Here is an 18,157-nt window from a genome sequence, read left to right as displayed (position 1 = left end):
ACATCACCAGTCCTCCCCAGATAACCTGTCCTCCCTGTGACATCACCAGTCCTCCCCAGATAATCTGTCCTCTCTGTGACATCACCAGCCCTCCCCAGATAACCAGTCCTCTCTGTGACATCACCAGCCCTCCCTAGATAACCTGACCTCTATGTGACATTACTAGTCCTCCCTAGATAACCTGACCCCTCTGTGACATCACCAGCCCTCCCTAGATAACCTGACCTCTATGTGACATTACTAGTCCTCCCTAGATAACCTGACCCCTCTGTGACATCACCAGCCCTCCCAAGGTAACCCGACCTCTCTGTGAAATCACCAGCCCTCCCTTTCCAGGTAAACCAGTCCTTCTTACCTTTTGACCTTCATTTTGTGGCACACCTGCTTCTTCCCAAAACAGCACCACATCTGTCCACAGGCTATGTGTGGTATTGCAGCTCTGATCTATATATCCTGCAAACCATCTCCTGGAGCAGCTGGGATGTGACTGCTGAAGCCGTATCCAGTATATTACAGAGGGTAATGAGGGTGACGATGGGGTCCTGCCCGCACTAGTAGATAATATGATCACAGACATGACATATGTATTGTTCTATGGCTTCCTGCCTCTTGGGAAGGTCGTGTTCAGAGTTTTGCACAGACAATTGCAGCTAACAAATGGCATTGTGTCTTGTATCCTGCGGTCCTAGCTTTTATTTCCCCGCATGGTCAGGCTTCATTGCCTTTCTCATCATCGCTTCCTCGCCTTTCTCATCATCGCTTCCTCAGATGTCACCTTGGCCAAGCAACCGTCTGGCCGTCAGGTCCTTGTTGTAGAGTCTGCAACTTGTTCTGGACTGGTGTGAACTTTGACCCTCGGGGGCTTTATCAGTGCGTCTGTACATGCAGATAGACCATGACACAGCAGTCGCTGTCTCACACTGTATACAAGTGTCTACTACTCCCAGTATGCCCTGACAGCCTCATGCTGCACAGTCAGCTGTACTCTGTTCTATATCCTATATCCCTCCATCCCAATATATACAGACCGCCTTTGGCCTAGAGTTTGGCTGCAGTTTAGCATCGCCTCCTTGACTGAAGCCTGAGCTCTGAGCGTGATCTAGAGCTGACTGACAGCGTGATCTAGAGCTGACAGAGTCCTTAAAGCTGCTGACAGATCCTTTTAGAGGACGAGGAAAGAAAGAAAAACATACTGTACAGGGAATTGATCACTAGGTTTATGGTGCCTTAAATGAAGACAGCATAAACTAGTGACAGAAATGCTGAGCAAATTAGTGTATCACTTGTATAATTCCGCTCAGCCATTCTCCTAATATGCAGGAGAATAGGATTCTTGCCAGAGCTTCTGTAGAACTACAGGTCCCAGCAAGCTGCTATCAGTCCAAATCAGAAACTGTGTGACCTGATATATTGAAGGTAGGGAGAGAGGTAGATGGGAGGGAGGATAATATTGAAGGTAGGGAGAGAGGTAGATGGGAGGGAGGATACAGAGTTAGACAGAGGAGAGAGAAAAATCATCCAGCTTACAGCAGAGGCAGGGGCGCTGCAAGGGGAGGCTGAGGAGGGGGGACGCACATGGCCAGACAAAGGTCACAGGTCACCACACTACCTGGGAAGCTGCTGAACTCCGCAGCTGAAACACACACACACCCTGATTGATTTATGACCTGATCACACACAGGTCGGCAGGCTGCAGTGTTCTCTTCCCACACGCTGTCTCCCTGTCACAGAGCTAGCCGAGGGAGCGGGCGTGTCATCCCATTGAAGAGAGAGAGGAGGACACGTGATCCTGACTCCAAAGGTGGGGGCCAGGAGGAAGGAGCGTGTCGGCCTGGACTCCAGTTAGTTTATTTTGTGAATACTGAGGGGGTTAATAGGCAGGAATAGCTCCAAAACGGCTCCAAACAGGTAATTACTTGCTTTGAGCAATATATTGAGCTAGGGGTGGACTTTTAAACACTGCAAAAAAAGATTTTGGGGGGAATACCCCTTTAAAGATTAGTTAAAGGGGTTATCCAGCGCTACAAAAACATGACCACTTTTTCCCCTCTCTTGTTTCCAGATTGGGTGGGGTTTGGAACTCGGTTCCATTGAAGTAAATGGAGCTTAATTGCAAACCACACCTGAACTGGAGACAAGAGAGGGGAAAAAGTGGCCATGTTTTTGTAGCGCTGGATAACCCCTTTAAAGGTATAGTTCACCAAGTAATGTTTTCTTTTAAATCAACTCAAATGCCAGAGATTTGTAATTTATCTCTATTAAAAAAAGATCAAGCCTTCCAGTACTTATCAGCTGCTGGATGTCATGCAAAGAGGGGTATACATTCCAGTATGGAGGGAAGAAGAGGTTTTCTATGGGGATTTGCCACGGCTCTGGACAGTTCCTGACATGGACAGAGGTGGCAGCAGAGAGCACTGTGTCACCCTGGAAAGAATACACCACTTCCTGCAGGACATACAGCAGCTGATAAGTATCAGAAGACTTGAGATCTTTTATTAAAAGTAAATTATAAATGGCACTTTCTTAGACCGGTTGATCTGAAAGAAGAAAATTGTAAACTACCTCTTTAACTATCCGTTTTAGCCTATATGTTCTGGTTAGAATTACATGTAATGCTGAGCTATGCAAAGGATAGTAAACCTTCTCTCCATCGCCATCTATAGGCCGCTACTCTATGAGTTAATATGCGACCAACTAGTTTTCTTCTATGAAAACTCTCCAGGTTCCCCTGTGTCGGCCATGTTTTTTCTTGTCGCCAACTCCAGATCCTTGCTGAGATTTATTCACAGGTCCTTCTCCTCTTCAGTAACGTCTCCCTCTCTCCTCCTCTATAACTCACTGTAACAGGAAGCCACTTACTCGCCTCTCTTAATGACTTACAAATGTTTCTCAGACTTAATTATCAATAAATAATTCATAGTTTTTCTCCACCGGACTAGTAAAATCGGCCTGGTGCGGCCCGGTGCAGGGTCATAAAGCCGCCATGAATTATACATGGAGGAGCCCCATAGCGGACTGATCGATACCTCTCCAAATGTGCGGCGGCTGCTGCTCCTCAGAAAACGTCATTGTGTATTTATCTGCAGTCTGGGCCGAAATAACAAGGAACCTGTCCGAAAGTTCTGTAATCCTCCAAGTGTGTTCTGTGCTGTCCTGCATCCTGGGAGATGTCGCTGTGTCCATCACACTACTATGCAGAGAGGGTCCATGTAGGCTTCTTATTATGTGGCATGTCATCTGTTGCAGGACTACAACTCCAAACATGCCTATTGGGGCTGTCTGACTATGCTGGGAGTTGTAGTCAGAGATTGTGGCTTTAGAGGCTGCCGCTTCCTTCTTGTCCTCCAGCTTTTACTAAATACTTCTGGTTGCTGTGTCATAAATGATATGGCGGAGCACCTCTGTCCATGTCAGGGACTGTGCAGAGCAGCAGCAAATCCCCATAGAAAACTCCAGACTGGAAAGAGTACCATTTCCTGCAGGACATACATATAAGGGTAACATATACTAGAAAATGTACCTGGCGCTGCCCGGGTACAAAGTGTCAGTGTGTAGGTGCCCTGGATGTAGCAGGCACTAGTTTCCTCATAGAGGTGAGGAGCCTCTCCTCTCCTCTGGCACATGCACTGCTCACCCCTCCTCTCCTCTGGCATGTGCACTGCTCCCCCCTCCTCTCCTCTGGCACGTGCACTACTCCCCCCTCCTCTCCTCTGGCACGTGCACTACTCTCCCTCCTCTCCTCTGGCACGTGCACTGCTCCCCCCTCCTCTCCTCTGGCACGTGCACTGCTCCCCCTCCTCTCCTCTGGCTCGTGCACTGCTCCCCCCTCCTCTCCTCTGGCTCGTGCACTGCTCCCCCCTCCTCTCCTCTGGCTCGTGCACTGCTCCCCCCTCCTCTCCTCTGGCACGTGCACTACTCCCCCCTCCTCTCCTCTGGCACGTGCACTACTCCCCCCTCCTCTCCTCTGGCACGTGCACTGCTCCCCCCTCCTCTCCTCTGGCACGTGCACTGCTCCCCCCTCCTCTCCTCTGGCACGTGCACTGCTCCCCCTCCTCTCCTCTGGCTCGTGCACTGCTCCCCCCTCCTCTCCTCTGGCTCGTGCACTGCTCCCCCCTCCTCTCCTCTGGCTCGTGCACTGCTCCCCCCTCCTCTCCTCTGGCTCGTGCACTACTCCCCCCTCCTCTCCTCTGGCACGTGCACTGTTCCCCCCTCCTCTCCTCTGGCACGTGCACTGTTCCCCCCTCCTCTCCTCTGGCACGTGCACTGCTCCCCCCTCCTCTCCTCCGGCACGTGCACTGCTCCCCCCTCCTCTCCTCTGGCACGTGCACTGCTCCCCCCTCCTCTCCTCTGGCACGTGCACTGCTCCCCCCTCCTCTCCTCCGGCACCTGCACTGCTTCCCCTCCTCTCCTCCGGCACCTGCACTGCTTCCCCTCCTTTGGCACATGCACGGCTGCCTCCTCCTTTCCTCCGGCACCTGCACTGCTTCCCCTACTCTCCTCCGGCACCTGCACTGCTTCCCCTACTCTCCTCCGGCACCTGCACTGCTCGCCCCCTCCTCTCCTCCGGCACCTGCACTGCTTCCACTACTCTCCTCCAGCACCTGCACTGCTCCCCCCTCCTCTCCTCCGGCACGTGCACTGCTTTCCCCTCCTTTGGCATGTGCACTGCTTCCCCTCCTTTGGCACGTGCACTGCTCCGCCCTCCTCTCCTCCAGCTCCTGCACTGCTCCCCCCTCCTCTCCTCTGGCACATGCACTGCTCCACCCTCCTCTCCTCCAGCACCTGCACTGCTCCCCCCTCCTCTCCTCCGGCACGTGCACTGCTTCTCCTCCTCTCCTTCGGCACCTGCACTGCTCCCCCCTCCTCTCCTCTGGCACGTGCACTGTTCCCCCCTCCTCTCCTCTGGCACGTGCACTGCTTCTCCTCCTCTCCTTCGGCACCTGCACTGCTCCCCTCCTCTCCTCCGGCACGTGCACTGCTCCCCCTTCCTCTCCTCTGGCACGTGCACTGCTCCCCCTTCCTCTCCTCTGGCACGTGCACTGCTCCCCCTTCCTCTCCTCTGGCACCTGCACTGCTTCTCCTCCTCTCCTTCGGCACGTGCACTGCTCCCCTCCTCTCCTCCGGCACGTGCACTGCTCCCCCTTCCTCTCCTCTGGCACGTGCACTGCTCCCCTCTCCTCTCCTCCGGCACGTGCACTGCTCCCCCTTCCTCTCCTCTGGCACGTGCACTGCTCCCCCTTCCTCTCCTCCGGCACCTGCACTGTTTCTCCTCCTCTCCTTCGGCACGTGCACTGCTCCCCTCCTCTCCTCCGGCACGTGCACTGCTCCCCCTTCCTCTCATCCGGCACGTGCACTACCATTCTCCCCACATAAGGATAATCAGTTCACGTTCCCTAAAATCTTCCCTGTCCCTCATGCAAGCCGGCTCTGGAGCGCAGATCACCACCCCGCTGCCTGCTCACAAATGCTGCAGGTTGCCGGCAGCAAAGTCAAGACATTTAGCAAGTTTAAAAGGGAAATGTCACTTGTGCCGAGTCTCCCGCCGGCACAATGGAGGCAGCAAAAGAAAAGGGATGATGTGAGCGTGCTCCTCACTACACCTCTCCTGCCCCCTGTGTCCCCCTGCTGTCTGGGGTCTCATAGTCTAATACTGTGGAGAACTATAGGCCCCAGCATGCCTTATACTGATTACCTGACTAGGGACACATCTAGGATCAGTGGCTCATTGTTGATGCCTGAGGCTGTGACATCCCCTGCTGCACACTTTTCCTCCGTGCTCTGCAGACAGTCTTCTCTGGTCATTTTGCCCTCGTAGTCACTTACTTACCTTATACCAGCTGTCACATATACAAAAAAAAAAAAAACAATTGCCCATGTTGTTTCCTTTTTCCCTTAGAGAGCTGTATGTATAACACTAGATGGCAGTGTTGTACCATACATAGCGGCTGCCGACTCCCTCCAAACGTACTCTCCAGATGGTTATAGTAATAAGTATGGTTATATGTAAAGTGAGGGATCAGGAGAAGCTCTTACATGTGTCAGTGACTGCTCAGCGCGGCACAGAAGAAGCCACACAATGCTGCCCGTGTCATACAGCTCTGTGGCGCTTAGCTGTTTATGGTGCGCTGTAAGTTTCCAAGACGTGATATATGGTGGTTACCAGTCTAGCTTAGGACTGACATCTGTATACCTGCCCTGTGACGTCCCTGTACTTGCCCTGTGACGTCCCTGTACTTGCCCTGTGACGTCCCTGTACTTGCCCTGTGACGTCCCTGTACTTGCCCTGTGACGTCCCTGTACTTGCCCTGTGACGTCCCTGTACTTGCCCTGTGACGTCCCTGTACTTGCCCTGTGACGTCCCTGTACCTGCCCTGTGACGTCCCTGTACCTGCCCTGTGACTTCTTTGCAGCCCAACCCTATTCCCTTCAGGTCCCAGGCCAAGTGGCCCCCACTGCTCACTCCACTCTTGACTGTGCGAGACTCATTGACCATGGCGCAGCAGCGGTGAGTGTGCCTGGCGCAGCAGCGGTGAGTGTGCCTGGCGCAGCAGCGGTGAGTGTGCCTGGCGCAGCAGCGGTGAGTGTGCCTGGCGCAGCAGCGGTGAGTGTGCCTGGCGCAGCAGCCGTGAGTGTGCCTGGCGCAGCAGCGGTGAGTGTGCCTGGCGCAGCAGCGGTGAGTGTGCCTGGCGCAGCAGCCGTGAGTGTGCCTGGCGCAGTAGTTGCATCAGGTGCTGTGGTGTTGGTCGGTCAGGTGCAGCAGAGCTGGATCTGTCAGGCTCTGCAGGGCCCACCTATGTGTTTAGTTCACAACGTGTCATTGTGTTTTTTTAGATACAGTGGAAACAAAACAATGGCTCCAATTCTGCTACATCTGTCCTGTAGCACTTCTATGCTGTAGTGGTAGAGATTATAAGGATAGATGGTGAATACATTGTGGTGAAGCGGCATTGTCCTCTGTGCTGGGCGGCCCCTGTATACCCGTCGGGGATGGTGATGGAGCTCAGCATTCACATAGCAGCACTGCCTCAGGTGGAGGAGACTCACAGGACAGCAGACCTTACCCCCACCACAGAACATTAGCCCCATGGGGGTCAGGACCAGCGTCCATCACTGCCTCCTCCTAATGTCACATCAGTCCTGTCCTCACGAACTTCATCATGTAAGAGAACAGGTCATGTCCCGCCACAGCATCAGCACACTCCTGAAATACTCTGTGCTGCCACGGACCCTGTTCTTCCACTATGTAATCATTAGTCTATGACTTCACAGTTTATTCCCAGTGCTGCCCCTTTCACATCACACCGATGCCCCTATGACATCACAGCGCTGCCCCCATCATCCAGCCCTCTAAGGGGAAAAGTCACTACTCCTCACAGCACAACACATCTCCTGAAATACTCTGTGTTGCTGGGGAACCTGCTCCTTCTCTACATAATTCTCACTACCCTTCACTAGCATGTCACTAGCCCTGTCAAGTAATTGCCCCCCACTTGATCAGCTCTCCTGAAATACTGTGCTGCTGTGGGAGCCAGCTTTTTCTAGGGTCTGTTTCCTCTGACCCACCTCAGATCCTGCACAGTGACAGAAACTTTATATACAGCAGTATGAATTGTGGCGTGTAAGTGCAGGCACTTTATAGCAGCTGCAATGTTTATATAGCTGAGTGTGAGTGCAGGCACTTTATAGCAGCTGCAGTGTTTATATAGCTGAGTGTGAGTGCAGGCACTTTATAGCAGCTGCAGTGTTTATATAGCTGAGTGTGAGTGCAGGCACTTTATAGCAGCTGCAGTGTTTATATAGCTGAGTGTGAGTGCAGGCACTTTATAGCAGCTGCAGTGTTTATATAGCTGAGTGTGAGTGCAGGCACTTTATAGCCGAAATGGAGGGGATGGGAAACACAAGGACTGACAGAGACCGCAGGGAGCATGAAGGAATGAGCAGGGCAGATGTGGGCACATACATGCAGCACTCTCTGTCTGGGAGCTATGAAGAGATTACCTCCACAGTCCTGTCCTCTGATGTAAGCCCCAGCCTTCTGCTATGATTTGGAAGGTGAGGGAGACTTCCTGGGTCAGAGTACAGGGCTGTAGACCCCACTATGCAGACCATACCCCTCCCCCACTCCCCCTCCCACCCAGTACAGGGAGATCTTAAACCAAAGCAATGCTTTTAAACCAAGTTACAATTTTTAAAAACTGTGAGCTCTACCACTGGTACCACTGTACATATAGATAGATACGCAGATGTTATGTGTGTTACTCAGGGCTGTGTTCCTCCTCCTTTCTTATACCCTCACTCCTCTGTATATAATGTATACGTAGCTCTCAGCGTTGATGCTGCTGTCGGCCGGCGTCAGTCACCTGGTGATTGACTGTTGGTAGCGGCTGATTTACTGCGGAGTCGGATCTGCCTTGAAAGGGCTTTTAATTTGAAGTGAAGACGTATAAGTGGCGGTGTGCGATCCTTCCCTGTGTGTAGGGATCTGATTGATTTATCAAACGCCTCTGCGCTCCTATTGTTCTAATGCAATCACAGGCCTTGTGTATCCTGTCAGCGGCTGATCGCTGACACAGCTCTGCTATGCCGGGGGACATCTGTACATCACAGGCACTCATCTCTTATATACCATGCACCACATGGTTCATGTATAGAACGCCAGAACAGCTGTGGAGACTGACACATATATCAGCTGCGATAGTTGTGTTCATCCAGAGCTTCCTGGTTCATGAATATAATACACGGACTTCAGTGAAGACTGACACATACATCAGCTGCTATAGCTGTGGTCATCCAGGACCTCCTGGTTCATGAATACAATACAAGGACTGCAGTGAAGACTGACGCATACATCAGCTGCTATAGCTGTGTTCATCCAGAGCTTCCTGGTTCATGAATACAATACAAGGACTGCAGTGAAGACTGACACATACATCAGCTGCTATAGCTGTGTTCATCCAGAGGTTCCTGGTTCATGAATACAATACAATACAAGGACTGCAGTGAAGACTGACACATACATCAGCTGCTATAGCTGTGTTCATCCAGAGCTTCCTGGTTCATGAATACAATACAAGGACTGCAGTGAAGACTGACACATACATCAGCTGCTATAGCTGTGGTCATCCAGGACCTCCTGGTGCCTGAATACAATACAAGGACTGCAGTGAAGACTGACACATACATGGAGAAATGGACTTTGTGACATGGTGTTATAGCTGTGTTCATCCAGAACCTCCTGATGCATGCATAGAATACTAAGAGTACAGTGAAGACTGACACGTATGTGAGCAAGGGGAAGGGTGGTATTGCGCTTAAAGGGGTTGTTCAGGATTAGAAAAACACAGCTACTTTGTTACCAAAAGAGCGCCACCCCTGTCCTCAGTTTGTGTAAGGTATTGCAGCTTAATTCCATTGAAGTCAATAGAGCAAAGTTGTAATACTGCACACAACCTAAGCACAGGGGTGGCGCTGTTTGTGGAAGAACGCTGCTATGTTTTTTGTTATCCTAGACAACCCCTTTAATCGGCAAAGCTAGAACTTCCTGAACCTTCTGGTTCATATATAAAATCCTAGAACTGCAGTAAGAATGACACCTAAATAAAGGTAAGGAAGTCACCATACTGAACAATGCCACTGTTCCCTGCATGAGAGGGAGCTGCAGCTATGCTCATCCAGAACCTCCTCGTTCAGGAACAGCAGATGGGAGTGAACATGACAGTGCCGCTCTCCTCTATGGGACATGGTGCTTATAGCTATGTTCATCCAGAGCTTCCTGGTTCATGAATATAATACAGGGATTGCAGTGTAGACTGACACAAGGGGGTATAACTGTACCCAACATCAGTTTTGGACACCATTAAAGTGTCACTGTCGTGAAATTTTTTTTTGCAGAAATCAATAGTCCAGGCGATTTTAAGAAACTTTGTAATTGGGTTTATTGTCAGAAAAATGCATTTTTATCATGAAAAAGCAGTTTGAAGCTCTCCCCCCTGTCTTCATTGTTCTCCTATGGAGAGAGCTAAACAAAAGACCAAAACAGGACAACAAAGAGTTAATCTACAAATATCTCACCCGTTATCTTCTTGGACAGTCACCAGTGACCTGTCTGAGCTCAGATTACAGCTGTCACCCAGCTCCTGCCTGTAATCCTCTGTTATCTGCTTTCTGCTGCCGGCTAACTCCCTCCTTCCTCCTCCCCCCTCCCCTCTCCCTAGAGCAGACAGGGGACGTCTCCTGCAACAAGTCACAATTTTCAGATTTTCAGAGTGGATGAAAAAGAGGAAGGAGGGGGGGGCCTGGGAAAAGGCTTTTTACATGCAGATAATGGCAGATTTGGCTAATAAACCCAATTACAAAGTTTCTTAAAATCGCCTGGACTATTGATTTCTGCAAAAAAAAAAAATACGACAGTGACTCTTTAAGTATGGTGGAAAGACTTATAGTGAGGGTACAGTCCTTTATGATTGTCGGGGTCAGTACACACATCTACCAGTAGGGGGTGTTTATCAGTAATAGTCCCTGTTCACACTTCTCTTGTGTCAGTCTGCACTGGGCTGCTGGTATTGATAGGAAGCAGTATAGATGTCATGGGAGAATATAATGTGGTGGATGAAGTTATCCCCAGGACCCTGCAGTGAATCAGGAGGATCAGGATGAACAAGAGTGTGCTGCACTTTTGTGGCTGCAGTGATAACAGTGTGGCAGGATATTACGCCCTGCGCCGGGTTCTGTGAAGACTTCACAAATGTCAGGCCGCCCGTCTCCAGCCGCGCTCCTATATACTGTGACAGCTTTGCTCCCTGTAACCTGTGTTATAGACATTTATACAGCGCCACATGGGGGCAGTGTGGAGACCCTGGGAGGAGTGAGGGAGTGAGGGGGTAAGGGTTAAAGGGAGGGGTGGGCTGTACTAAGACATCATCTCAGAGGGGTGGAGACTGAGCTGGGTCCACAGCAGCACAAAGTGTTTGAGGAACAGTGAAAGCTCATCTTGTGTCATGTGTCCATAAGGGGACAGGATTGATGGTGGTATGTATGTGTGTATGTGTGTATGTACAAAGCGGGGTTGGATCCGAGGTAACGCTGTATGGGATGCACAGTCCTCTCGGGGTTCGACCCTTTACCACAATTGTATTCAAAAGAGAAGAGTGAAGAACAGCATCTTCTCATCTAGGTGCTATTACTTCATTGTGCCATTGTGCAAAAAAAAAAAGTGCAACGTTTCAGCTCTATTCCATGAGCCTTTGTCACGCGCTTGACACAATAAAGTAATAGCACCTTAATGAGAAAATGCTGTCCTTTGCTCTTCTCTGCCCCCCTATGATCCGGCTGTGGTATAATCTGCCCCCCTGTGATCTGGCTGTGGAATAATCTGCCCCCCTGTGTTCCCCCTGTGGTATAATCTGCCCCCTGTGATCCCCCTGTGGTATAATCTGCCCCCCTATGATCTGGCTGTGGTATTATCTGCCCCCCTGTGATCCCCCTGTGGTATTATCTGCCCCCCTGTGATCCCCCTGTGGTATAATCTGCCCCCCTGTGCTCTGCCTGTGGTATAATCTGCCCCCCTGTGCTCTGCCTGTGGTATAATCTGCCCCCTATGATCCCCCTGTGGTATAATCTGCCCCCTATGATCCCCCTGTGGTATAATCTGCCCCCTATGATCCCCCTGTGGTATAATCTGCCCCCTGTGATCCCCCTGTGGTATAATCTGCCCCCTATGATCCCCCTGTGGTATAATCTGCCCCCTATGATCCCCCTGTGGTATAATCTGCCCCCTATGATCCCCCTGTGGTATAATCTGCCCCCTGTGATCCCCCTGTGGTATAATCTGCCCCCCTGTGGTATAATCTGCCCCCCTGTGGTATAATCTGCCCCCTGTGATCCCCCTGTGGTATAATCTGCCCCCTATGATCCCCCTGTGGTATAATCTGCCCCCTGTGATCCCCCTGTGGTATAATCTGCCCCCCTGTGGTATAATCTGCCCCCCTGTGGTATAATCTGCCCCCCTGTGGTATAATCTGCCCCCTGTGATCCCCCTGTGGTATAATCTGCCCCCTGTGATCCCCCCGTGGTATAATCTGCCCCCTATGATCCCCCTGTGGTATAATCTGCCCCCTATGATCTGGCTGTGGTATAATCTGCCCCCTGTGATCCCCCTGTGGTATAATCTGCCCCCCATGATCCCCCTGTGGTATAATCTGCCCCCTATGATCCCCCTGTGGTATAATCTGCCCCCTGTGATCCCCCTGTGGTATAATCTGCCCCCCTGTGGTATAATCTGCCCCCCTGTGGTATAATCTGCCCCCTGTGATCCCCCTGTGGTATAATCTGCCCCCTGTGATCCCCCCGTGGTATAATCTGCCCCCTATGATCCCCCCGTGGTATAATCTGCCCCCTATGATCTGGCTGTGGTATAATCTGCCCCCTGTGATCCCCCTGTGGTATAATCTGCCCCCTATGATCCCCCTGTGGTATAATCTGCCCCCTATGATCCCCCTGTGGTATAATCTGCCCCCTATGATCCCCCTGTGGTATAATCTGCCCCCTATGATCCCCCTGTGGTATAATCTGCCCCCTGTGATCCCCCTGTGGTATAATCTGCCCCCCTATGATCTGGCTGTGGTATAATCTGTATCTCTATTCTTTGTTTGTTCACAGCAACTCATCCGGGAGATGCAGCAGATGGCGAGCCGCCCCTTTGCCTCTGTCAACGTCGCCTTGGAAACAGACGAGGAGCCGCCTGATCTGATCGGTGGCAGCGTAAAGGTGAGGGGTGTGAGGGGTGTGCTGATCATGGAGACCACCCTGATCCCTGACCTCACAGATCTGCAATTCATGCTGGTAACACAGGAGACCCCCCACCACCGAGTGTTACTATACACAGGACTGCGGGGGTCTGCAGCCTTGTGTATATATATATATATATAGTATTATATCACTACAGCCCGGCTATGAGACCCCCTCCTCCTGAGTGTTACTATACACAGGACTGCGGGGGTCTGCAGCCTTATATATAGTATTATATCACTACAGCCTGGCTATGAGACCCCCCACCCCTGAGTGTTACTATACACAGGACTGCGGGGGTCTGCAGCCTTATATATAGTATTATATCACTACAGCCTGGCTATGAGACCCCCCACCCCTGAGTGTTACTATACACAGGACTGCGGGGGTCTGCAGCCTTGTGTATATATATATATATAGTATTATATCACTACAGCCCGGCTATGAGACCCCCTCCTCCTGAGTGTTACTATACACAGGACTGCGGGGGTCTGCAGCCTTGTGTATATATATATAGTATTATATCACTACAGCCCGGCTATGAGACCCCCTCCTCCTGAGTGTTACTATACACAGGACTGCGGGGGTCTGCAGCCATATATATATATATATATATATATATATATATATATATATATATATATATAGTATTATATCACTACAGCCCGGCTATGAGACCCCCCACCCCCGAGTGTTACTATACACAGGACTGTGGGGGTCTGCAGCCTTGTATATAGTATTATATCACTACAGCCCAGCTATGAGACCCCCTCCTCCTGAGTGTTACTATACACAGGACTGCGGGGGTCTGCAGCCTTATATATATAGTATTATATCACTACAGCCCGGCTATGTGACCCCCTCCTCCTGTATCATATCACTACAGCCCGGCTATGAGATGTTACATTCATGAGACAAACATGGCAGCATTCTTGAGAACACAGCGCCTCACCGTCCACAGGTTGTACGTAGTATTGCAGCTCATCCCAGGTGTGATATTGTATAACCCCTGGTGGCAGGAGGGTCACACATATGGGGACCAGAACGCAGGTGATGACCTGTGCCTCCCCCGTTGCTGCTGCCTCCTCCTCAGCTCCTATACACACCCGGCTGACATTATGATAAAACAAGTGGAGCAGATTGAGGGTTTATGGCGGCGGTATGTCAGCGCGGCGGTGTCATGCCCCTCGGGCACTGCTTTAGTGAGAGTAATGAGAAGTGCGGGTTATTAATACCGCCGGCTTCTCTCATATGGAAATGCTGGGATGGGTTTGTGGGTTATCGCTTGTTTCCTTCTATCAGTGAATCTTTAGCTGTGTGCCCCCCTATGTGCTATAGATGATGCCCCCTGTAGCCCGCAGTGTACAGGTGCTGCTGTCTGGATGATGATGCCCCCTATAGCCCACAGTGTACAGGTGCTGCTGTCTGGATGATGATGCCCCCTGTAGCCCGCAGTGTACAGGTGCTGCTGCCTGGATGATGCCCCCTGTAGCCCGCAGTGTACAGGTGCTGCTGCCTGGATGATGCCCCCTGTAGCCCGCAGTGTACAGGTGCTGCTGCCTGGATGATGATGCCCCCTATAGCCCGCAGTGTACAGGTGCTGCTGCCTGGATGATGATGCCCCCTGTAGCCCGCAGTGTACAGGTGCTGCTGCCTGGATGATGCCCCCTATAGCCCACAGTGTACAGGTGCTGCTGTCTGGATGATGATGCCCCCTGTAGCCCGCAGTGTACAGGTGCTGCTGTCTGGATGATGATGCCCCCTATAGGCCACAGTGTACAGGTGCTGCTGCCTGGATGATGATGCCCCCTATAGCCCGCAGTGTACAGGTGCTGCTGCCTGGATGACGCCCCCTGTAGCCCACAGTGTACAGGTGCTGCTGCCTGGATGATGCCCCCTGTAGCCCGCAGTGTACAGGTGCTGCTGTCTGGATGATGATGCCCCCTGTAGCCCACAGTGTACAGGTGCTGCTGCCTGGATGATGCCCCCTGTAGCCCGCAGTGTACAGGTGCTGCTGTCTGGATGATGATGCCCCCTGTAGCCCACAGTGTACAGGTGCTGCCTGGATGATGCCCCCTGTAGCCCGCAGTGTACAGGTGCTGCTGCCTGGATGATGCCCCCTGTAGCCCGCAGTGTACAGGTGCTGCTGCCTGGGAGCCCTTTAAGTCGTGCTCCTGGCGGTGGCGTTGGGCGTGCTGGGTGGCCGCCTCTTCTCTTCCACCTTCGTCTTGTTCTTGTCATCTTTTGCTGTTTGCATTATCTTGTGCTCATTGTATCTCTCATCAGACTATTACCACAGATCAGAACATTGCTGACACCGGATATTTGCCGGATTTCATTGCTACAGCTGTTTTCACCATTGCCTTTATCTCCTTCCTCTTCTCAGCTCCTTGCCGGCTGTGATTCTGCTGCCGGAGATGGACAGGGGCTACACGCTGTCACCCCGCAGAATTATACAACCAACAGCAGCAGAGAGAGAAATGTACAGATTCCATGGGATTTTATAGGATTAGAAAAACATCCAGAAACAGCGCCACCCCTCTCCATAGGTTGTGTTTGGTATTGCAGCTCAGCTCTATTAAAAATTATGGCGGTTATTCACAATTAGAGAAAGCACAGCTGCTTTCTTCTAAATACAGCGCCACCCGTGTCTCAAGGTTGTGTGCGGTATTACAATTCAGCTCCATTTACTTTTAATAGAACAGCTGAAAATCCACACCCAAACTGGACAGGACAGGAGAGGTGCTGTTTCAGGAAGAAAGTGGCCATGTTTTTCTTAGCCTGGATAACTTTGCCACTTTCTTTTAAAAACGGCACCACTCTTGTCCTCAGTTTGGGTGTGGGGTTTTGCATCTCAGTTCTATTAAAGTGAATGAAGCTGATAATACCACAAATAATCTGAGGGGACACCAGGGGGCTGTGTACAGGTTATATCCATCCTACAAGAGGACACCAGGGGGCAGTGTACAGGTTATATCCATCCTACAAGGAGACACCAGGGGGCGGTGTACAGGTTATATCCATCCTACAAGAGGACACCAGGGGGCGGTGTACAGGTTATATCCATCCTACAAGGAGACACCAGGGGGCGGTGTACAGGTTATATCCATCCTACAAGGAGACACCAGGGGGCAGTGTACAGGTTATATCCATCCTACAAAAAGAGACACCAGGGGGCGGTGTACAGGTTATATCCATCCTACAAGAGGACACCAGGGGGCAGTGTACAGGTTATATCCATCCTACAAGGAGACACCAGGGGGCGGTGTACAGGTTATATCCATCCTACAGGGAGACACCAGGGGGCAGTGTACAGGTTATATCCATCCTACAAGGAGACACTAGGGGGCAGTGTACTGGTTATATCCATCCTACAAGGAGACACCAGGGGGCAGTGTACAGGTTATATCCATCCTACAAGGAGACACCAGGGGGCGGTGTACAGGTTATATCCATCCTACAAGGAGACACCAGGGGGCAGTGTACTGGTTATATCCATCCTACAAGGAGACACCAGGGGGCAGTGTACAGGTTATATCCATCCTACAAGAGGACACCAGGGGGCAGTGTACAGGTTATATCCATCCTACAAGGAGACACCAGGGGGCGGTGTACAGGTTATATCCATCCTACAAGAGGACACCAGGGGGCGGTGTACAGGTTATATCCATCCTACAAGGAGACACCAGGGGGCGGTGTACAGGTTATATCCATCCTACAAGGAGACACCAGGGGGCAGTGTACAGGTTATATCCATCCTACAAAAAGAGACACCAGGGGGCGGTGTACAGGTTATATCCATCCTACAAGAGGACACCAGGGGGCAGTGTACAGGTTATATCCATCCTACAAGGAGACACCAGGGGGCGGTGTACAGGTTATATCCATCCTACAGGGAGACACCAGGGGGCAGTGTACAGGTTATATCCATCCTACAAGGAGACACTAGGGGGCAGTGTACTGGTTATATCCATCCTACAAGGAGACACCAGGGGGCAGTGTACAGGTTATATCCATCCTACAAGGAGACACCAGGGGGCGGTGTACAGGTTATATCCATCCTACAAGGAGACACCAGGGGGCAGTGTACAGGTTATATCCATCCTACAAGGAGACACCAGGGGGCAGTGTACAGGTTATATCCATCCTACAGGGAGACACCAGGGGGCGGTGTACAGGTTATATCCATCCTACAAGGAGACACCAGGGGGCAGTGTACAGGTTATATCCATCCTACAAGGAGACACCAGGGGGCAGTGTACAGGTTATATCCATCCTACAAGGAGACACCAGGGGGCAGTGTACAGGTTATATCCATCCTACAAGGAGACACCAGGGGGCAGTGTACAGGTTATATCCATCCTACAAGGAGACACCAGGGGGCAGTGTACAGGTTATATCCATCCTACAGGGAGACACCAGGGGGCAGTGTACAGGTTATATCCATCCTACAAGGAGACACCTGGGGGCAGTGTACAGGTTATATCCATCCTACAAGGAGACACCAGGGGGCCAAATAGCAACCCAGCAGATTAATTCTATCTCTTCTCTTTGGTGATTGTGGTGCGTGCGGTGGCGACATTATTATGGTGCTCTGATAACAAAGGCTTTGTGCCTCTCCTGCTCTTTTGTTGGGCTTTTTAATATGAATTAATCATAGAAGGAAATGAGTGGAGGATAAGTAGAGCCCGTATAGAACAGGTGACAAGGAGGAGAGATGAGGAGCAGTGCCTGCTGGGGCCTCTGGGGGCAGATCTGAGAACACTGCTCTCTGATAGAGGGACATGTGTCATCTCACATTCTTATTGCAGATGTACCCATAATGCACCACTCCAGACCACGTTACCCATTCTGTGGTTACTGGGATAGCAGATTGTAATGTTCCAGCAGTATTGGACTGATTTTTTTAAAATTATTATTTGTGGCCCTGGTGGCAGCGCCCACTTACTAACCGTAGTGAAGAAGATGCTGGAGTTAGGTCTGATCGATCCTCTTCTCCTAATCCCCCAGAGACTGTCAGGACAACATTGTGCCTGCTGCTTCTTCTCTTACTCTTTCATCGCTTCTCTCATGCCATCTGTCTTCCCCACCTGTTCTTCTCGCCTCCTCCCCTACCTCCCCTCATCGTCCATTTCTCTCACTCAGTCATTGCTTCTATCCCTTCCTCCCCCCACACACCTCCTCCCATTAAGTCTATCCTTCTACCCCCCCTGTTCCTCCCCCCCACACACACAGTCTTTTCCCCTCTCTCCTCCCCATCCCTTTCTCTTTTCTCACTATTTTCTACACTCCCCCCCCACCCTGTCCCTTTCCCTTCCTCCCACCCTGTCCCTTCCCCCTCCCCCCCCACCCTGTCCCTTTCTCCTCCCCC

The 18,157-nt window shown here is 51.3% G+C and overlaps 1 protein-coding gene across 1 annotated transcript in view; it reads left to right on the top strand.

The window, feature by feature from the left end:
* ATRN (attractin) overlaps positions 1–18,157 on the top strand; it is a 112,763-nt gene that overhangs the window by 86,787 nt on the left and 7,819 nt on the right. The window contains exon 27 of the mRNA XM_069977220.1: positions 12,658–12,765. Coding sequence (XP_069833321.1) covers positions 12,658–12,765 — 108 coding nt within the window. The remainder of the gene's footprint in view (positions 1–12,657; positions 12,766–18,157) is intronic.

This window comes from Dendropsophus ebraccatus, chromosome 7 (assembly GCF_027789765.1).
Source record: "Dendropsophus ebraccatus isolate aDenEbr1 chromosome 7, aDenEbr1.pat, whole genome shotgun sequence".
NCBI lineage: Eukaryota > Metazoa > Chordata > Amphibia > Anura > Hylidae > Dendropsophus > Dendropsophus ebraccatus.
The sequence above is the reverse complement of the archived record's forward strand: the minus strand, read 5'-3'. Positions and strand labels throughout refer to the sequence as shown.